The sequence below is a fragment of the Mixophyes fleayi genome, chromosome 8 (assembly GCF_038048845.1).
Source record: "Mixophyes fleayi isolate aMixFle1 chromosome 8, aMixFle1.hap1, whole genome shotgun sequence".
In the NCBI taxonomy this organism is placed as follows: domain Eukaryota; kingdom Metazoa; phylum Chordata; class Amphibia; order Anura; family Limnodynastidae; genus Mixophyes; species Mixophyes fleayi.
Window position 1 is genome coordinate 67102301 of NC_134409.1, and position 23680 is coordinate 67125980.

The 23680-nt window shown below is 38.1% G+C and overlaps 1 protein-coding gene across 1 annotated transcript in view; it reads left to right on the top strand.

Annotated features, from left to right (window-relative positions):
* HMCN1 (hemicentin 1) overlaps positions 1-23680 on the top strand; it is a 295243-nt gene that overhangs the window by 53483 nt on the left and 218080 nt on the right. Inside the window, exons 5-15 of the mRNA XM_075182670.1 lie at positions 4754-4925; positions 5836-5942; positions 8853-8973; positions 11952-12215; positions 14199-14343; positions 17067-17188; positions 19050-19325; positions 20230-20371; positions 21498-21625; positions 22291-22404; positions 22493-22651. Coding sequence (XP_075038771.1) covers positions 4754-4925; positions 5836-5942; positions 8853-8973; positions 11952-12215; positions 14199-14343; positions 17067-17188; positions 19050-19325; positions 20230-20371; positions 21498-21625; positions 22291-22404; positions 22493-22651 — 1750 coding nt within the window. The remainder of the gene's footprint in view (positions 1-4753; positions 4926-5835; positions 5943-8852; positions 8974-11951; positions 12216-14198; positions 14344-17066; positions 17189-19049; positions 19326-20229; positions 20372-21497; positions 21626-22290; positions 22405-22492; positions 22652-23680) is intronic.

A 23680-nucleotide genomic window follows, 5' to 3' on the forward strand; every position in this document is an offset into this window, starting at 1 on the left:
ATTGCCAGGGCACAGACTTGTGCAGTATGAATGGGGTCAACCCGGGAAATTCCCGGGTCCGAGGTGCAGTATGAATGATGTTTCTGAGCTGGGACGCTCTGAGCCCCTGCAAAAACCCGGCTTCAAAAAACCGGGATATTGCCGGGGTGGCAGTATGAAAGTGGTATAAATAGTGAGATAGAGAAATATAAGGGGAATTATCTCAGATAACAAAATATCTGTCATTTTTCAATTAGTGTGTGCAACAAAAGAAAAAGTTTATTTGAATGATCTTTCTGGTTATGAAACTTCATTAAATTAAACATCCAAAAATGTTCACAGAAACAGCATATTCTCAAATACAAATCATTTACAACCCTAAGGGTAGAGAGTGTGATAAAGAGTGGAAAGTAATATAAATATTTAGCATTAGTCTTCCTAGACTAAAGTGCTTAAATAAAGATGGAAATGCACATGGTGGACAAAGTACAAATGTCACTTCTTAGTCCAGCCTACTAACACTTTACAACCAACCCTATCATTAGTTTAATATTCTCTTTTTTTCTACTACAACACAGCTCAGACAAGCCTCATTTATGCCTTAAATAAAACATTAGAGTGAGGGGATATTTGGACAGTCTTTACTACACATATATTACATTTTGAGGCTCATTTGAAGTTGGATTCATTTTTGTCCAAAGCACAGGCATACAATGTGTGTAATTCAAAATAAACACATAAATGCGTGTGTCACCAGATTAAGACAGACACTGCAAGGATCTATCATAATTAGTACAGATCTTTGCTCTAGGGGTGGGGCATCTGCAACAGACACACCTCCTGACAGGTGCACCTGCGGTTGTGTCTACCTCTTACTATAGAGGAAATATGTGAACATGCCTTTAATGTACGTGGCCTACTCTTACACGCCCCTTTCGCTCCCGCCTGTCTCCCCAGATGTAAGGAGCCACAAGTCAGAGAAACGCAAAAATCTTAATATGGATACAGGGATATGAATGTTTGGTGTTCTTTCACAGTACAAAAAAGCATATTTTACAATAAAAAAAAACAGGGCTTGCATCCAAATTAGAGATGGTCACTGACCCCCGTGTTTTGGTTTTGGATTCGGTTTTGGATCTGGATTACCGTCGTGTTTTGGTTTTGGTTTTGGTTTTGCAAAACCGCCATTGCGTGTTTTGGTTTTGGTTTTGGTTTTGTTTGGTTTTGTTTTGCTATTTTTTGGGAAAATCCATGTTTTTGGGCCTAAATTAACCCAATTTAGTGCTCCAACTGTTTTAGAGACAAGTAATCTAATTGTTGAGGTAATAAATCATCCAAAAAAACAGTTTAATTCTTCGTTGGTAGGCCTATTCTACACACAAAACAGATTGTCTTCCTCTCCATCTATGCATATTGGCAATGCAGCCATCGTCTTTGAATGTATATTACACCCTACACTTATAGTTAAATATGTAAAGAAATGGAAAAAGCCAGTTTGGTTTCTGTCTCTCAAGGCCCCCCTCCACTTGTATAAAATAGCAAAAAATTCAGCCATTATAGACTGTACAATATTAATTGACATGGAGAAAGCCAGTTTGGTTTCTGTCTCTCTAGGCCCCCCTCCACTTGTATAAAATACTAATAAATTCAGCCGTTATATACTGTACAATATAAATTGAAATGGACAAAGGCAGTTTGGTATCTGTCTGCATCAGATCCTCTCTCCACTAGGAGTAAAATAGAAAACTATTCAGCCGTTATATAATCTAGAATATAAATAGAAATTGAGAAAGGCAATTTGGTATCTGTCTGCATCATAATCATCAACATCATCATTAGCGCCCTCGTCGCCTACACAAATCTCCCCCTCATCCTCTTCTAATTCCAAAGTGGCATCCTCAATTTGGGTATCACCGGCTACACTCGGGCTATTAAGGCACACATCAGCAGAATGCTCACGATTAGACATCCCACTGTTGGATGGACTCTCCACAGGGATTGTTATCATTTGTGAATCAGAGCAAATATTCTCCTGTAATGCCTCACTGTTATCTTGCAGCTCGGCTTTGACGCGTAACAGTAGTTGTGCACCAATTGTAGGCTGGGTAACTTTTTGGGATCTGCCACTAATAGCCAAAGGTGAAGGCCTCATTCTCTCTTTGCCACTGCGTGTGTAGAATGGCATGCTTGCAATTTTTTTTTTATCGTCACTTAACTTTTGCTCAGTTACACTTCTTTTTCGCTTCAATACAGTAAATTTTTTTTTGGTTTTTGTTTTTTGCACTAATTTGAAAACACTCTGTTGTTTGACATCGCCTTGGCCAGATGACGTACTGGGAACACTAACATCAGGACTGGTGACAGAACCTGGTTGCTCATTTAGATCATATGTGGACTGCTTTGAATCCATTCTGAGCGCAAACCACTGAGGAGTGCTAAAAATTATTGAGTAGATACTGCTGACAGATATGACTTTTGACAGCCAGAAATATTAATGCACAATTAGGGAGGACACCCCAAAAACACTGAGGAGTGCTAAAAATTATTGAGTAGATACTGCTGACAGATATGACTTTTGACAGCCAGAAATATTAATGCACAATTAGGGAGGACACCCCAAAAACACTGAGGAGTGCTAAAAATTATTGAGTAGATACTGCTGACAGATATGACTTTTGACAGCCAGAAATATTAATGCACAATTAGGGAGGACACCCCAAAAACACTGAGGAGTGCTAAAAATTATTGAGTAGATACTGCTGACAGATATGACTTTTGACAGCCAGAAATATTAATGCACAATTAGGGAGGACACCCCAAAAACACTGAGGAGTGCTAAAAATTATTGAGTAGATACTGCTGACAGATATGACTTTTGACAGCCAGAAATATTAATGCACAATTAGGGAGGACACCCCAAAAACACTGAGGAGTGCTAAAAATTATTGAGTAGATACTGCTGACAGATATGACTTTTGACAGCCAGAAATATTAATGCACAATTAGGGAGGACACCCCAAAAACACTGAGGAGTGCTAAAAATTATTGAGTAGATACTGCTGACAGATATGACTTTTGACAGCCAGAAATATTAATGCACAATTAGGGAGGACACCCCAAAAACACTGAGGAGTGCTAAAAATTATTGAGTAGATACTGCTGACAGATATGACTTTTGACAGCCAGAAATATTAATGCACAATTAGGGAGGACACCCCAAAAACACTGAGGAGTGCTAAAAATTATTGAGTAGATACTGCTGACAGATATGACTTTTGACAGCCAGAAATATTAATGCACAATTAGGGAGGACACCCCAAAAACACTGAGGAGTGCTAAAAATTATTGAGTAGATACTGCTGACAGATATGACTTTTGACAGCCAGAAATATTAATGCACAATTAGGGAGGACACCCCAAAAACACTGAGGAGTGCTAAAAATTATTGAGTAGATACTGCTGACAGATATGACTTTTGACAGCCAGAAATATTAATGCACAATTAGGGAGGACACCCCAAAAACACTGAGGAGTGCTAAAAATTATTGAGTAGATACTGCTGACAGATATGACTTTTGACAGCCAGAAATATTAATGCACAATTAGGGAGGACACCCCAAAAACACTGAGGTGTGCTACAAATTATTTAGTAGATACTGCTGACAGATATGACTTTTGACAGCCAGAAATATTAATGCACAATTATGGGGGACACCCCAAAAGCGCTGGGGAGTGCCAAATATGAAGAAAAAATAATAAACCTCTATCCTCCTCTCTGCACTAGCGATTTTGGTTAGAGCAATTGCAAGAACAATATTGTATTCTTTCTCTGTCCCTGCTCTAATTAGCCTATGACTACACCCTGCTCTCTCCCTCTGTCAAATGGCGATGGATTGCTGTGGAGGCGTGTATTTATAAAGTTGAAGTATCGCGAGAACCGAGTCCCGAGATCCGACGACGTCACAATGACGTTCGGCCTCGATTTGGATTCGGAATTGGCGGGAGAGTACCGAGCTGCTCAGCTCGGTACTCGGATACCCAAAGTTCGGGTGGGTTCGGTTCTCGGAGAACCGGACCCGCCCATCTCTAATCCAAATATAGATGAGGCCCGTTATATGTAATAGCTTATCTCCATGGATGTGTAAAATTCAAGTCCTGTTGTGGGGAGGAAATGGCTTAGTGGTCTACTGTTAAACAAGAAATGCCCCTATAAATGCATTTTTGTCATCATTGAATCTCATTCAAGTAATCTAGTAACACAAATTGTAAACTTGTTGTAATATGTGGGTGCATTTAGCTAGGAATGTTCTGATCCGCAACGCTCCTCCCAGTATAAGATGCAAAAATGTGCACCCCATACAGACACCACCAACTTAACATTCACATCTATGTGTGTCATATACAAATAAGTACATTCACAAGAATTTGTGCTGTGGGCCTAGATTCTCTACACTTTCATAAATGATCTATGTCTAAAAAATAAACTTCTCCATTATTCTATTCAATTATTTTTACTTTTGTAAATGTCATGAAATTATAGGAATAACATATACATGTGTTTTTCTTTCAATCTAGCTAAAATTGTTCAGCAGAAAAAAAGATCCAGATAACTCAAGTAAACATCACAAAATAAACAAAGCTTTCTAAACTAAGTTAGCAATGCATCATAAAGCGCAACAACCATCACCAGGATAAATACTTACAGGAGGCCCAAAACATTTCCATGTTTCTGTATTGACTATAATGATAAACTGTCTTGTTAATTTGTGTTTAGGTCTTAAAATGGGTAGAAGAAGCTGTTCAGGCTTCCAAGGTTCACCTTGTTTCCACAGACCACTTGAGTGGGGCATCAAACACCTGGGAAATTCCATTTGATCCAAGCCTTAAAGAAGTTACGGTATCACTGAGTGGGCCTTCTCCAGAGATCAAACTCTATGATCCTTTAGGTAAGTTTCATGGCAGTGAAAAACTGTGACTTTCTCATATGATTAATTTATATGTAATGATTGTGATCATTGTTGTTGTTTAGCACCTGCTTCCATATTTAAGCCTTCCTGGCTTAAAGATGATAGCACCAGTTCAACAAAATCTGCCACTGGTTCCTCAATAGGCTATTCAATTGACTTCCTGGCTAGGCATGTGCTTTTGTTTGACTACACCCATTTGCCAAATTTTCTTACTTTTTGTCTGTGACCCTGACTTTGAGCATGCTTGTGGTTTTGACTTTAGCCAGTTTCAGCCCTACTCCTCAATTCTGTATGGCATGTTAATAACTCCCAAACCTCCGGTATTGCTGTCTGGCATCATAGGGAACATCTGGGACTATATGCATAAGGGCTGGGGGAACAAGAATGCTTATGTGCCCAGATGAGGAGTAAAACTACCATGGATCCTGGGCAGTTATCAAGCCGTGGAGCCATACCCGCATACTTTATTGATGCATAATCAGCCACTGAAACAGTCATAATTCTTTACTATTCCATAATGAGCATTATTGAGATAAAATAAAATTTTCTTTAAGACATATAGCGAATTCCTCACCCATATGCTTTAATGAATTCAGCAAACCTGGTTTTCTTGGTATTTTAAGCACTTATTTTATAATGGCTGTACTTGCAGCACTGATGGGAATGTCTGTGCTCCTTACATTCCTGAGCTTTGATCTATAGCCCCTAAATACACTTTAATACTCCACCACTGGTTGGGTCTATTCTGCAATATATGAAAGTCTGCTGCCCTAAGAACAGATTACAGTAGCCCAGAGCCGCAGTGCTCTTGAAAGGCATTACTGTCGCAGTAGTTTTCTTGGAAGTTACATGCCGATTTTATGAAAAACATCCTCTGCTTTTTTATTAGGAAGGCAAATGAAACTAGAAACAGGTCTTAATGAGTTACTGAACATATTTAATTCTGCTAAGGTGCTAAATGTTAAAGAGCCAGCGCCTGGGATGTGGAAAATTAAGGTAAGATGGGATTTCTTATTATATTATATTGTACTACATTATATAGACAATAAACGTCACTAACAACACTATTAAGTTTCTATAAAAAATGGAAACCATGGCAATTTTCTGACATATAATCCTTGGAGGTGGGGATAACAAAGGTTTGTGCACAACCCATTTGACAACAATGTTTTTTTGTTTTTTTTTAGTATCTTACTGATGCTGTTGGTAAAGCTTTTTCTCTTTCATTTTCTGTTTTTCTTATAGTATTTATATCACAATCTGTTACCATGAGATCTATTGTGGTTGCAGAAGGAGTATTTGTTAAAGCAACATGCACAAACACTTGAATTTTATTTAAAATAAATAATTATAACTCTGAAATTAAATGCACATCCTGATGGTATAGAAGAGAGATTAAGGAGAGATGTAGGCACAGCACTGATCATTTACCTCTGTTAAGAAACACACTGTTCATGCACATTAAATAAAAAATTATATACAGGACTATATATGTAAGAAATCGTATAATATATATATATATATATATATATATATATATATATATATAAAGAGAGAGAGAGAGAGATATAGTGGTTGAAGTGGTCTGCCTTCATTGTGAAATTTAAATCAAATTCCATTCACTTACATTTTCCATACCGAAACTTCTAAACTACAATACCACCACTTCTAAATTTCCACTTCGGCCATTGTATGTATTCATCAATCAGCAACATCATTAAAACCACTGACAACTGAATTGAATAACATTGATTATCATGTTACAATGGCGTCTGTAAAGGGATGGAATATATTAGGGAGCAAGTGAACAGTCAGTTTGTGAAGTTGATGTGTTTAAAGCTGTAAAAATGGGCAAGTGTAATGATCTGAGCGACTTTGACAAGGGCCAAATTGTGATGGCTAGATGACTGGGTTGAAGCATCCCCAAAATGGCAGGTAGGTCTTTTGAGGTGTTCTTGGTATGCATTGGTTAGAACCTACCAAAAGTGGTTCAAAGAAGGACAATTGGTGAACCAGTGACAGGGTTATGGGTGCCCAAAGCTCATTGATGCACATGGGGAGCGAAGGCCCATCTGGTCCTAACTCACAGAAAAGCTACTGTACCACAAATTGCTGAAAAACTTAACGCTGGCTATGATAGAAAGTTGTCAGTACACACAGTGCATCACAGTTTGCTGCTTATGGGGTTTTATAGCTGCAGACTGGTCATAGTGCCCATGATGGCCCCTGTCCATCATTGAAAATGCCTACAATGGGCACGTGAGTGCCAAAACTGGACCATGGAGCAACGGAAGAAGATGGCCTGGTCTGATTAGTCAAGCTTTCTTTTATATCATGTGGACGGTTGGGTGCATATGTTTCATTTACCTGGGGAAAAGATGGCACCAGGATGCACTGTTGGAAGAAGGCAAGCAGGTGGAGGCAGTGTGATACTCTGAACAATGTTCTGCTGAGAAGCCTTGGGTCCTGTCATTCATGTGGATGTAATTTTGACAAGTACACCCCTTTATGGCAACCATATTCCCTAATGGCAGTGGCCTCTTTCAGCAGGATAAAGTGCCCTGCCACACTGCAAAAATTGTTCAGGAATTGTTAGAGGAACATGACAGAGAGTACAAGGTGTTGACTTGGCCTCCAAATTTTTCATATCTCAATCCCATTTAGCAGCTCTTGAATGTGCTGGAAGAAAATGCTGAGTCATGGAGGCCCCACCTGGCAACTTACAGGACTTAAAGAATCTGCTTCTAATGTCTTGGTGCCAGCTACCACAGGACAACTTCAGAGGTCTTGTGTTGTCCATGCCTCGATGGGTCACAGCTGTTTTGGCAGCACGAGGTGGACCTACACAATATTAGGCAGGTTTTGGGTGATGACTGAAAACTTCTTGTTGTATAAACAGTACGTTTATTGTTCCATCACAATAAACAGCGTACACTTCATCAGGATGACGCCAGACAAACTAACACTGACTAGACAAAGTTTTCCTGTCATTGGCCACTGTTTAGCATCGGTCGCAATGCATAGTAGCACAATACAGGTTTTTATACTTGAGACACCTCCCACAATTGTAGCTTGATGGACAGGTGACACTCCCATCTTGCCTATAAAAGATAGTTCTCTGCAGGTGTTCTGTAATTCCTCTTCACTACAGACAAACCCTGTCAGCTTTGCTTTTAGCTGTGGAAAATACACTTTCAAACCATTTTTAAAGCATGTAAGTGAAAACACAATGTATTTGTTTACTTTCTCACACATGTTTTACAACTGCATTCTTTAACCTACTGTAGGTGCACTGCTGTACCTCAATGTAACCCTGTTTGCAGCCTGTACCTGCAGACTGTCAGCTGAGTAGCTGGTTCCTCCTGTAACAAAATTCTCCTTTTGTCACAATAGATAGATAGATAGATAGATAGATAGATAGATAGATAGATAGATAGATAGATATACTCTTTTTCAGTAATGCCATCTACAGATGCATAATTTACATAGTATATGCTTAGCAGAAGCAGCCGTATGTGCTAGTGAAATACCTTATTGCCGTCGCTAATCTACAGGTTGGATACACATGCATGAACAATTGTGTCTTACATCTGAACCTTTATTCAGCTGAGAAAAATATATGCATCATTTACCTTTTATATTATCTGCTATTCTACCAGCTGTATTTTAATAAAACCAATGTTAAGTGTTATTACAAGTGCCCCCTATCCATTTTATTTTTCTTCTTGTTTGCTGTCTAGGCTTATATCCTAGCATCGTGGGGGCAGCTGTTCTACACGTTTAGGTCTCATATCAGCGCCCTTTATTCTGTATTGTTATTTAGTGAAATACCTACCTATGCTGCCTATGCTGTAATATTTGATGAAATTCGAATTGTATAGTTTTCTGTTTTGTATTCTTTTTTAGACATCAAGTAATGGACGTCATTCAGTAAGAATTACAGGTGTCAGTACAATTGACTTCCGGGTAGGATTTTCCAACAAACCTACATTAGATTTCAGTACAACATCCAGCAGACCTATACAAGGTTGGTTTTGTTCCTAAACGTATAATTAGATATTTTGCACATGAAAGTACATTCAAATGCTAAGTGTAGATTGTTTAAAATTTGAAATATATATAGATCTGTAGTTAACATTTTAAAGATTATGCCTCCCTTTGTGTGCTTGAACCCTCTTTTATTGGGAAGTGCATGGATTTGTGATGAGTACAATAGTGGAGATGAGGGGCAAACTGTATAAAGCTGCACTTTGTCCAAACCGCCGTTTTTCAGTGGGTTTTTTTTCTGGCGCTTTTCAAATCTCTTATGTATGAAAGGGAGAAAACCACAGAAAAACATCATTATCAACATTGCCACATTACAAGATCGCCGTCCCAGCTTCTTGTCATGATAAGGATACAAATTGTGAAATGTATGAAGCAGCGGCTTTGCAAATCAATGGTAAATTTCCCAAAAAATAGCCAGAAAAATAGAGGAGGTTCTAAGAGGCAAGATAGCTCTAATAACCTGTGTTTTGAACTATGTGGCCATTCATAACATAACAGGAGGCAATACAATTATTAATGTGCCATGGTGTCACATTTGACACAGCTCTCTGCTTTATTCCTTACATCCAGACTCTCTCCCAGTACTGTCGATTGCACCTTAAAAACATTGTCAGAATATGCCTTTTCTTATCAACATGCTGCCAAAACTTTTATTCATTCTCTCCTCATCTCACGTCTTGACTACAGCAACCTCCTGCTATTTGGCATTCCTGACACCCATATATCCACACTTCATTCCATCCTAAATTCTGCTGCAAGACTGATCTTCCTCTCTCAGTGCTCCACATCTGCTGCACCACCTTGCAAATCCCTACACTGGCTCCCTGTGTCCTCCAGAATCCAATTCAAGTTACTCAACCTTACCTACAATGCCATCAACAACAACACTCCTTCATACATCTCATCATCATCATCACCATTTATTTATATAGCGCTACTGATTCCGCAGCGCTGTACAGAGAACTTATTCACATCAGTCCCTGCCCTATTGGAGCTTACAGTCTAAATTCCCCAACATACATACATACAGACATACAGACTCTCTCTCTCGCCCTCTTAGATTTACCTTTGACCTGCGACTTGTCTTGTCTGTGGTAACCATCTCTCCCTCGCGCCTACAAGACTTCTCCCGTGCTGCTCCCCACTTAAGGAATTCCCTATCACGCCCAATCAGGCTTTCCCACAGCGTTCAAATCTTTAGACATTCTCTAAAAACCGATCACTTTTTTAAAGCTTACCCATACCTGATGATACTATTCACACTAATACACCCTCACAGTTGTCCCAATCTCCACTCTAAACCACACTCACTCATTTTGTTTCAGCTGTGCCCTGTTTCACCTAGAATTGAAACTCTATAATGAACAGGGTCCTGTACACTTTGTTTTTATGTCTGCATTTATTTTGTGTGTCTTGAATGTCATTTTTTATATATGTCCTTATTTTATGTGTGTCCTTGGTTTATGTATTTCATGTTTTCTCTACTGTACAGCGCTATGGAGCAAATCTATGATAACAATAATAATAATAATAATAATAATAATGATAATAATAATAATTATGAGGGTAATCATTGTTTATTGATTAGAGGGCCAAAAAGATTTATTAATTATCTTATGGGGCAAAATTATATTAACAATATATTAGCGGACAAAATTTCATGTATAATTATATTGAAGAGGCAATAATATTTTATATTTATGTTACTATATTTGATTCCCAATGCGTGTAATAATATTTATCTATTTTCATGATGGGGTAACACTTATTATTTCATGATGGGAACACCAATTAAAGTGCACACTTGTGGCATTACAAGTGGGAGCATGCACATGTGTCCCCATCATGAAATAATAAGTTTTGCGCTTTCGTAAAAATAATATTATTGCACCATTAGTAATCAAATAATATTACCCCTTTAATTTAATTATAGGTTAATATTTCCCTCTTCATTTATTTATAAATTAATTTGCCCTGTAAGTTAATTATAAATTCACTTTGTCCTCTTAATCAATAAATAATGTTTTCTCTATAATTCATAAGTTAATGGTGCCTCCTCTTATGTAATCAATGGCAAGATAGCTCTAGCCTATCAGAAGCCGGTCTACCAAAACAGCGATTTTTATGCTGTATTTTTGGTCGATTTTCCAGTGATTTTGAATTAACCGCCTACAGGATAGGATAGGTGTTTTGAAATCGTCACGCTGGTGATTTGAGCATGGACCCTTCAGCTGCAGGATAATACGTTCAGCAGTATGGAGATGCTGGTGATCGATTTAAGGATATTTGCAGCAATTTTAAATTACCAGAAAAATTGTAGCTTGATACATTCACTCCCAGGTCTCTTACCGAAACTTAAAATTGGACTCCTTTCGCACCTTCCATTTACACCGCTTGGGGAAAGCGTATTTTGAGACGCAGGTAATAAAGACAGTGCCATTGTCCCCTCAATCCCCTTGACCAACATTGTTGTGTGACAATTGTAAAGCGCTACGGAATATGTTGGCGCTATATAAATAAATGATGATGATGATGATGATGACATAAGGGTTACTAAACTGAGCAGTATTTTATTACACTTATTTATATAAATTGAGAAGTGTAAATGAACTGTGTAAAGGGGGTAGTCCTAAAATGGTAATAGGTTGGACTTTGATGTGACATTTTTAATGTTTCCACAGTTGCATTTCTGGCACATCCACTAGATTGATTTTACAGGGTTGTTTCCTAAGAACGTGAACGTGCGCCTTTAATTGGTCTGGATGGTCCATTAGGAGCGCTTTCAAACATGAAGCAGCATTGTGAGCTAGCAGACTTTGTAGTTCATAAATGACCCCTGTGCTTCTTGCTGTGTTCTTAATCTGCAGGGCTTCTGCCAATTTTACTGAACTCATGGTATTAGCCTGTATTGCTTCTTGACCTTTTCTAAACCCAGATGTAATCTTTTTGTACCTACAGGGATACCCACATATGTGCTTTTGAACACAACAGGGTTACAACACCCAGCAAGAATCGATCGTCTGGAGTTGTTGAGTACTTCAGGACGTCTTTTGGACACAATTCCAATAAAATATTATCCAGACAGAATACCCTATGAGATATGGAATGTAACAGAGTTTATTCCACCAAAAGAAGTGTTTTTTCTAAGAATAACAGGTTATGATAAGAATGATTACCTGTTTCAGCGAACATCCAGTGTTTCATTTTCTAATATTGTTCCAGGTAATTGTTTTGACTTTATACCTGCAGGTACTAGAAAAGTTAAAACCTACATTTATCTACTGTTGAAAACAAACCTCCATGGTAAACTTTTCTTGTTTAAAGGGAAAACAATGAAAAAATAATACTCCCCCCATTAATAATAAGACCTTGTACAGAATTTTAGACACTTCTATGCTTCCTTAGGTGGAAAATAATCACTCAGTTACAACATGTATGTTTCGTTTGGTCTAGAGATATCAGTTAATATCAGTTGCGTGAATTAAATATAGTAGTGAGAGCACTTCCTTATTCAATGAAGTCATTGTGTATTTACTTACAATGTGGTTAAATACAAGTAGCAAAAAATATATCCAATCTTTGCTAACTTAATAGTGTAACCCCTTGTCACTGTATGTGTGGTCCTGGAGTGCATAGGTGAGTACTTTCCTTTTCCCTCTCTGGCTCTTGAGTGTGAGCATAAGTGGCCAGAGGGTCCCTGCAAATGCAGGTTTTACAGTAATGATTGTTAAGTGGGGACATGGTGGTACAGTGCAATAGTTATAGCAGTAAGTTGGGTGCCAGATCATCTTTATATCATGCTTGCCACTTTTTGATGTTCCCCTCTGGTAGTTCCCATAGGGGAAGTGGGGGGGGGTATGAATGGAGGGGACGAGGCTTGGTGCATTGCATCATTTTTGCCTTGCCCCTGTGATGTAATGGCGCTTATGCGCCATTTTACAGTGGGTGCGGGGCCAAAATTACATCACTTCCTGAGAGGCGTGTCATGGTGGCTCTAACCTTGCCCACTTTACTAGGAAGTGGGCAGATGGTGGAGGATGCCCTACTCTCCGGTTAGTCCAGGAGACCTACCCGGAATTCGGGAGTCTATCGGACATGCTGGGAGAGTTGCCAAGTATGGTCTGTATTGCAAAGTAGAAACTCTGGGGGGTATTCAATTAGGTCCAGGATTCGTGGCACCGCACGGCTGCGCATGTAAGTAGGTTAATGTGGTAACGCAACATCGCAAATTTTCATTCGCAACCCTATGGGGTGCGAACCACAATCCACGCTATTGTGGTCTTGCGGATTGTCTTCACGGCCCGTTCCGGTGCAGTGTCGCGAATCCCGGACCTAATTGGATACTGCCCTCTGTTTACATTACTTCTACACTCCAGCATTCTGAAGTAATTTCTCCCTCAGATCTGTCCCATTCCAGTCATAGTCTCCATGTCATGATGTACTTTGGTCCTCATGGAAGCAGGCCATGAACTTGCTCCCCAGATTGCAGGGGGGATACTGGCACCTCCTCCCCTCCACCCCAGGTCCCTGGCTGTACCGCTCTCTCCACACAGATTCTAGTGTGTCTCTTCTGGGTCCTAGTGCTAGGGTCACACATGCAGTACTTGGGAGGTGTCAATAACAACTCCAGAGGGGAAATTACAGTAGCATACTTTGATGGTTCATCCACTGATTAACAATACTATGAAGTAATACGCCTGAAAGCATCCTTAAGTTTTACAGCAGTAGCACATCTGGGGTTATGTCATAAAATTATTTTACTTTGAAACTGTTATTACAATATTATTAGAACTATTATCCTTTATCCATTATGAAGCAATGTACAATCATAACACTTTATTCAGACACATAAGCCCCCTGTCCCAGTAAAGCTTGCAATTTGATTTCGTACCATAGGCACACAAACTCACACCTGTACCTCTTTAGTCAGACCCCAGTTAACCTGTCCTTGGATTGTGTTAGTAGACAGAAGCACCCAGAGAAAAAAAATCACACAAGCACAGAAAGAATATACAGATTCCATAGAGAAAGCACACAGTGTTATAATCAAAGGTTTTGACAGCAATGCTAACCACTGCGCTACCACTCCAATGTGTTTGAAATGATTTAATTTGTAATCTAAATTTTCTTTTCATCAGCATGTTATATAACTCTGTATCATTGTGTTTTGGAAATAATATATTACTTTTCTGGTTGTGCTTATAGGAGCTCCAAAGGTGTCAATGCAAAAAGTAACTCCTGGCTACTATCTGCAGCCTGGTCACATTCCCTGCTTTGTAGAAAGTCTTATACCTATAACAGTACGTTTCAGCAAGAATGGCATCCGCATTGGTACAGAACAAAAATTCCAGTAGGTAAAATACATTTTATAACAGTGTAAATGACATTCCATGAAATTCTACAGGGAGAACAAATATTATAGGGAAGAAAGTGGATATTACCCTGTGTACCCTGTGTAAATATTATGATCCAACAAATGAGAAGGGCAGATTGTATGTAATATAATACTGTGCCTGAATTTATTTGTGGCACTCAACTTGTTAAATAATAATGCTGAAAATTGCTGCCAGGGACCAGTCTTCAACTAATCCATCTGTGTCTACACTCTCCTCACTTCTACTAAGACAGGTCCTCTTTAAACAGTCAGCATGTTGTCAGTGCCCATCCTCTGTTAACTACCCTTTTGCATGAATGGGATATTCATATAGGTAGGGCTTTCACAACACAGCATTATCCTTTAATCAATTTCCTTAAATATTTAAACATTTACTTGGGAATGTCATTAGTAGTTCTGTTATATAAAGCAGCAGATGAGTTTTGATGGTGCATTTACAACAAGTAAACTGTGTTTCATCTTGCTTGTTATTGCATCTTCCTGCAAGCAAAGTTTTGCATGCAAACATGGCTGCTTGTGAGTGTGCACAGAATGTTACTGGATAATGAATGTATGAGGTTGGCCATAAGAGCTACCAGGTAGGTGCATTTTCTGCAGCTGGGGCCTGATTCATTATGGATCTTAACTTGAGAAACTTGTTATATCAGTCTCCTGGACAAAACCATGTTACAATGCAAGGGGTGCAAATTAGTATTCTGTTTTGCACATAAGTTAAATACTGACTGTTTTTCATGTAGCACACAAATATCAACTTTAAATTTCAGTGTACAAATAAGCTTTCAAGTATTTGTGTGCCACATGAAAAAACAGCCAGTATTTAACTTATGTGCAAAATAGAAAACTAATTTTCACCCCTTGCATTGTAACATGGTTTTGTCAAGGAGACTGAAATAACAAGTTTCTCAAGTTAAGATCCTTAATGAATCAGGCCCCTGGTGCTTAGCAAAATTGCAAGGTAACCCATCCTTACTTTATATAAATGTGTTTTATCTTGCACACGAGCAACAAATGAGAGAAATTATGATAATCACTACTGGTATAGTCTATTCAAGATCTCTTGGTTAAAGCCATTGCACACATTTAGGGATTACATTGAACAGCAGCCTTCCAGTTGGTACCAATAGGTAGTGAAAATCAACTTTGTGGCATTAAGGAGGAATAAAGGGATTATTTGGGACAAAAAGAGCCTTTAATTGTCCCATTTTCAGTTATAAAGGAGATAAAAAATACATTGATCTTCATAAAGTAATATAATTAAAAATCACCTCTAAGGGACAATACAAAAGGTGATATTTTTCATAATTACACAGTTTGGTTGAAAAAAAGCAAAGCAAAATAAAATCCCATTGCTTCATTTGCTAAGGCCTCACAAATTAAAAAAAACATTTTCAGACCCAAAAATAGTAATTTATTGCCTTTACTTAAAGTATCATATATATATATATATATATATATATATATATATATATATATATATATTAATTAATTAATTGCATTCAATAGCTTGGTTTAATTGTGTGTAATGGGAAACTTTCTCTTTTTGCCTAGAAGCAGCAAATGGGCATTGAATACTACCACCTCCAATGTGGCAATAAAATCAGAACTTTCTGTTTTGTGTAAAACCCCTGCTAAGCCTCACTAGAAACCAGGGACGGCTGGGCTGGAGGGCAGCGGCCCCCCGGGCCGCTCAGTCCAACCGCTGTTAGGGCCGGGCCCCCTTCCCCCCCTCTCCGATGCAGTATTACTAATTTATTTTCTTCGACCGCATCGCGTCATCAATTACGCGGCTGCATCACGTGTCACGTGATGCGGCCGCCTGTGCGCACCCCGGGCTTAAACTCGCTAGCCCGCGCCTGCTAGAAACTAAACCTTTATTTCATTAAGGAATTCATTAAGGAAAGTAAAGCAAATAAATTAGTAACTTTGAACCTTGGCAAAACCATGTTGCCATGCAAGGGGTGCAAATGAGTTTATTATTTTGAATATAAGGAAAATACTGGCTGTTTTATCATGTAGGATGCAAATACTTGACAGCTTTATTTTTACACTGACATTGAAAGTTGATCCAGGACATGCTCTATCCCACTTATAAATCTGTCCTCACATTTTAAATTTTCCTCCCCCTCCAATGCAACATGGTTTTGCCAAGGTTCAAAATCACTCTTATTTTGTTTTACTTTCCTTAATGAATCAGGCCCTTTGTGCTTTACTTAAAATAACAAAAACAAAAACATTTCTTAAACACTTTTACTTTTTCATAGATTTAATTTTCTTTCATGTGCATTTATTTAAAGGGAAATTATGTAGGGCAGATGCTTTTAAAACAAGGTTCACTCTGTGGTAGTTAATGTACTGTATCGTTGTAGTTCCTTTGTGTACCTATTTCATTGGTACTTATTAATTGCATGTCACTTACAGTGACATGTTACTTTTGAGTTCATTGACATACTAGACATTTGCCTGTTTAATGCTGAATATCTCACTTTCCTTTTTGTATTACTATCTTGCTGTATGTTTAGTTTCAGTACATGTTCACTACATCTAAAAGTGTATACCAAGCACACATGAGAATTCACTGTCAGGATATTGAAGTATATAGAAGCACTTATCAACAAAAGTTTATTTCATTATACGAACTTGAAACAGACAAATTAATTTAGGAAATGTTTTATTTGTAGAGAGACGATCACTGCAAGCTGGGAAATAGCGAATGTCTCATCCCATGATGAGGGTTACTTTGAATGTTTTGCTACTAGCACTGCAGGAAGTGCATGGGCTCAGACATTTTTTGATGTAAATGGTAAGTAATAATATGATGGAGTAACAGTAATAGTTTTGATGCATTTTTATGGTTAAGTATGAGCGTCCAGAAATATTTCATATATTATACTAAATGACACAAATATACTGCAATGCTGTGGAAATTATTCAGATTGTAGCGTTGATCAGTCAATGCATGATATACTAATAAAGGCCAATGTGTGAATGACATTACTCCATTATTTAGCAAATCCTGCATTGCAGAGTAGAGCCACACATACAGTTCCAAGAGGATAATGCACTAATAAGGCACAAATTAACATATTGGGCCTGATTAATCTTCAGACGTAAGTCACGTTGCGTGCTGTATCTTGTATGAAATTGCACTGAGCGTGCTCAGAAACGGACTTAACACCAGTGGAGACAATTGCATCAAATTCATGTCCAAACGCAAATGACACTTCCGACTGCCTACGAGTTGAAGAGCGGAACAGTGGCGGGAAGGGTCGGGCGCACATAGGCAATGTACAGTAAGGTCGTACTGAGGTCGAGCGCACGCACATTCGACCGATTCCAGCTCTGGGCATCTCTTGGGTATCATTTGCACCAGCTGCAAGGCAGGTGTCAGTACCAACTGATAGTGATGGCTGACATGTATTTTATTTTAAAAGTAAAGTAAACAAAAGCAATCAATTATGTTTTTGCATTTGCATTATGTTTGTATTAAATGCTAGCATTAGCGATATCAAAACTATAACCTTTTTTGACTTTTTATGGAACTTTGCAACTTTGAATCCACCTCTAACTAAATGTGTCTAAAACTGTATTGAACTGAATTGGAGAAACTGATCCAAAGAGGCTGGGAATTAAAGAATTGCTTACTGACAATAAATATTTGTGAAGTTGTAGGACAAACACCACACTTGCATACTTAGGGCCAGATTTAGAGTTGCACGCAATTTACAATGAAATCGTAAGTGTAAATTGCCACCCGTAATTTGCACAGTATTTAAAGTGACCACGATCTTTAGATCCATGCGACTTAGAATACTGTACAAATTGCACAAACACGCCTCTTTGTCTGCCTTATGGGCCGGCGTGTAAGTGTATCATGTACAGTGCCAGGGGAGGGCTGGCAAATATTAGCCCTGGGCCCTGGTTGCAAGACTCCACTCAGCAGTCTATTTTAAAGGGAAAAAAAACAGGTGGCACATTGACCCAGCCCAAGGTAGCCCACTATGGGACTAGCCCAGGGGGCAGATGACCCCCTGCCCCCTTGCCCTCCAGCCCAGCCTGCCCCTGCACAGCACCCTGTAAAGCAGATGATTAAATAAAGAAAAATTTAAAAAAAAAGTTAAAATTGTTATTTTCCCCCCTAAAAAGCAGAAGGGTTGGTTATGCTGTTTGGGAGGGGGTATACACCTTTTCTTTTAATTTATTTATTTTTTAACTTTGTTTTTTAATACATCAAGGGCTCTTGCACCAGCTGAAACCAACAGGAAAAGATACGTCTCCTACAGACCTATCTGCAGTTACTTTCAACTCATAATAGCATGTAAAGAGCATGAACAGGCCTTTACACTGCTAGGCTCACCCACTACAGATCTCCCCAATTCCACCTCTCTAAGCGCAGAGAGGTGCAACGGAGAGATCTGTCTCAGTCAAAATGCAAACTGAGATGGATCTTTGGCCAAAAGTGCTTTTTGCACTGATCAGAAGGACTTGCGCCTGACTCTAAATGAGGCCCTTAGTCTATAAGAATTATTTACATAGATATGAATTATGCAAAAATAGTCCTTTTAGTTGCTTTATCTGTATTGCATTTATTATTACTGGACACATAACAATAGTTTCTGTTATTTGTATTACTATTTTTATTATTGTATTATTGTGTTTTGTAGAACCACCTCCTGCAATTAAAGCTATAAATAATATGACTGTCCATATTGGAAAACAAGCTATATTGACGTGTGATGTCCAGAGTACAGTTCGTTACAATTTTACATGGTGGAGGAACAACCTTGATTTAAGGCATGAAAATGTGTCTACGATTCACATCCTGACCAATAATTCTCTGAAGATAACTAGTGTAAAGATCAGTGATGCAGGAGAATATGTCTGCTATGCATCCAATGAAGGCGGCACAACTGCAGCTACTATATTTCTTACTGTGCAAGGTACTGTCATTTGCTACCATTTATTTATGAAGAGACAGCACATTTCGCCATCGGAGCAAAGGACAGAAATCGCCAGTCTCGGACTGACCAGTACAATTATTAGAACACATGACTAACTTGAAACAGTTAAGGAAAAATATGTATTATTGAAGTCTGAAACAATAGCAAACTACAGAAGCTATAAGCCATATTTATTAAGCAAACATTTTAGATTTTTCTGCTTAAACACTTTTCAGTTTAGCATAAGCATGAGGGGACATCTGGACAGTCTTTATCACACTTAGCACTTTTTCTCTGTTGGAAAAAGTGTATCTTGCAGTACTTTTCTTCAGCAAATTGCCACTGGAAGAGGCAAGATATATCCAATTAAACATATAGGACATGAGACTATTGCCATCTGTTCAGAGCTAGTGCAAAAGTCAAGTACATTTGTTGAGTGGAAGTGGCTGTGCACTCATTGGCACAGCAAGGAACACCCCTAAAAATGTACCCCCTCCAGTCATTTATCTAATTTTATTCATCTCATTTTGCAAATTGCAGTTTAGTTTATGCAGCTTTCCGCAAAACCAGTGTATCTACTCTTGGAAAGTACACATTTACACCACCCATCTCCCATTGGTCCTATGTATATGCTGCCATCTCGCTCCATAAACCTGTGCCCTTTTGTGTAAATTGAGGTACACTTGTGCTAATCTAGGTGATTGGCTCCTCCGAAGAGGGTTTCACACTGCACCTTGGCCATTTATAAATCAGGTCCAGTATTTTGAGAAGTATTACAGTCACAAACGTTAGCAGACATAAGAATGTGTTCAATACAAAGAGAAATGTCTCTGCAGTGCTGTAGCTTTCAATTTTGAATCTGAGTAAAAACTATTTGAATTATGAATATTTGTTTTCGTCATAGATCCACCAAACGTTGTTGTAGATCCCAGAAATATTACTTTTACTAAAGGAACAAGAATTAAATTAAAGTGCTCTGCAACAGGCTATCCCCCACCTCAGATAGTTTGGATGCACAATGACATGTTTGTCAGATTCTCCAACAGGTGAGATAATGGTTAGCATGGTTCTGCCTCAGTATAAACAAGTGACTAATATTGGCTACATAAGCTAAAATGTTAAATGTATGATTTCTGGTGTAGACAAGTATATAAACTGATGTGTTAAATATTTTCAAATCTAAGTAATGATAAGCATTATGGGGCTCATGCTGAGATGAACGCAATTTGCATTATTGGAATTTAATCCGCTTTCTTACTTCTTACTTCTGAACAAGTGCACACAGCACTAATTTTGGAACTAGTGCTTTGTTTGTTTGCTCAGAAGTAAAAAAGCGTATTATATGTCAAAAACGCAAATTGCTTTCAATTCAACATGAACCCTCCTATGTACTATACATAAAGTAGTTAATTATTTCCTTGCGAATTGTTCTCCTTAAATTTGTATATTAAAAAAAATAAATTTTTCTTTTTATTGTTCAGCATAGTTGTGTTTGGTTGAGGAAATTATAGGCTTGTACACATATTTTCCTTTCAATGCTACTTGCCTGTCTATAGGACTTCTAACCCCACTAAAATTAATGTTAATTGCCTTAGCAATGTTACAATGGTTTATTCATTAACATGAGTTTATATTCTTTTAAACTCTTTTAAATTGCACTTACAATCTGAATGGGCAAATTGATGGTCAGATGAATAAGCAATGGGCAACTATTATATATCCCCTATCCATGTAAGGCCGACTCAATCATAAGTGAGTCCAGGCAGTTGCCAATGGTGCCAATGGTTAAGGGTCACCTAAACACTGAATGAGTGACATAATGTCGCTCATCCTGTGCCATGGAGCGCCGACCACTGACATGGAGAAGCAACCGGCAGCTTCATACATGTGCTGTTGCTCCTCAATGTCAGAGTTTACCTGTCACATAGCCAAGCACCACATTCCCAGTCTAAAGAGCAGAGGATGCCACCCCCAACTCTCGTCTACTAAGGTAAGAAGAAGCGGAAGGGGCAACAATGCTAGAGGAGGGGCACCAACCACTTCAGAGGGGTGAGTTGAGTCAACTAGAGAACCCCAGGACTTGTGCCAGCCCAGCATCTATGCCAGATATTTCCAAATGCTTTATGTTACTTATAAATGGCATCTTAATTTACTATTAATACTTTTATGCAGGTATATATTAACAGAAGATGGTAGCTTTATTATTAAAAATGCAATGGACAAAGACTCCGGAGTTTACACATGTCTGGCTACTAACACTGCTGGTACAGATAGTCAAGCATCAGTACTTGTATACATCGGTAAGTAAAAAAGTATACAGTATGTACAGTATTTGCGTATAGGTCAAGGGATTTCTTAAATAAGATTTCTATGGCTTATACTACCAGACCATCTGCTTTAGTTTAATGAAATACAAAACAGTTTTCAGTGGAGAGTTGGCAGGAGGGTGAAGTTGCACTCCAGGCTACTTATGTTTTTACAGATGAGGACGGGTATCCTGAGAGAAGGGCAATACTTCCATCAGTGCTGCCATTAATGCACTCAGCAGTGCACAGTCTCTGTATAAGGACCTATGTGGTGGTTAAGTGGATATCACTGGCCCATATCACTTTATAGACAGACATGGTTATATACTACATAAGTTCACCTGCCATCACATCAGCAGTTCTCTCCTCTATATTACTTTGCAATACCCTGAAACTGTAGGCATGTCCGGTTCTACCATGGGCCAATGGTTGTCTCGCCCTACAGCTTAAAATTTTGCCAATCCTGTCATTCAAATTAATCCTAGAAATGAGAAGATCAATTAAACATTATAATTATATTTTAGTCACTAATTATTTCAAATCATAATAGATATTATATTACCATATTGACCATAGTTTATATGCTTGGAAAAATGACTGAAGTTTTGTACTTTTTTGTGCAAAATCTAAATTTATATAAAGGTTTCATTGTTTTCCAGAGGCTCCTGTTGTGAGAGTCATCAGGAAAGAAATGTTAGTAGCAGTTGATACAGAGACTACAATGCAGTGCGAAGCAACAGGGGTTCCGGGGCCTCATGTGCACTGGGTTAAAGGTACAGATGTAACATTGGTGTACATTAAAACAAGGTGTATGTAATTCTAAATATACTCTAACAATCTTGGAAATGTTCTTTCCTCCAGGTGATTTAAAGTTAAGTACATCATCACGAATATCTATTGATAATCTTCTTGGAACTTTGAGGATTAAAACATCCCTGTATTCAGATGCTGGAGATTATACCTGTGTAGCAGTTAATGAGGCTGGAAAAGCAAGTGGAAAAGTAGTCCTTAGTGTTGGCTGTAAGTATACTTTTCTTCTACGTCTATATCTTACACAAAGTAACTTTCTATTACGTGGATGAGGTAAGTAAATGCAGCAGTCATATGTTTTTTCAATGATTGAAATAATACCAGAGGAGGAATCATTAGGGTACAAAGCATGTGTGAAAGCAAAAATAGTACCTTTGTTATTTACCACTAATTATATACATTGTCCTAATTTACGATGCTTATTTAAATACGTACACTTTTATTTTGCTATATTTATCAATCAGTTGTTATATTAATCAGTTCATTGTTTCATAGGTAGCTACAATCAGATGTATTTTAAGATACAGTCATAAGTTAGGGAACACAAAATTATGGGGAAGAAACAAATATTTTTGAATGTGAACAAAATAAAAAGTTTTCTTTATTATTAAATAAGTAGCAATTTCTTTTGACCTCTGTTTACATTTATATTTTCTCAGTCAGTGACAGATCATGAATCACTTTCTAAACAATGGGTCTGATGCTGTGTTAGGAGCAAAGCAAAAAAGGAGTAAATTTTCTCCTGTATAAAACCATGTTACAATATAATGGGTGCAAATTAGTCTATTATTTTGTATATAAGTTAAATACTGGCTGTTTTCATGTAGCACACAAATAGTTGATAGCTTTAATTCAAACTAAAATTTAAAGTTGATCTAGGACATGGCCTATCCCAACTATAAATCTGTTCACACATTTTAAATTGACCTCCCCCTTCAGTGCAACATGGTTTTGCCAAGTTGCAAAGTTACTCCTTTTTTTTTACATTGCACATAACTCAGCTTCAGGCCCAATGTGTGCATGTTTGAACTAATCCTGTTCTTTCCATTCAATCATTTTGCTGATTAGTCTACTAATGAGTTCAGAATTGATAAGAATGTTGGCAGCTACATAATTTCAATCATATGTTGTATTCTGTATCTTACAAATTTACCTGTACCTCAACATGTCAGTTCTAAGTTTTCGGCAATTAAATTTAAAGCGGCGCTGCATTGTAAAGGGAAACTTCCCTTTACAATG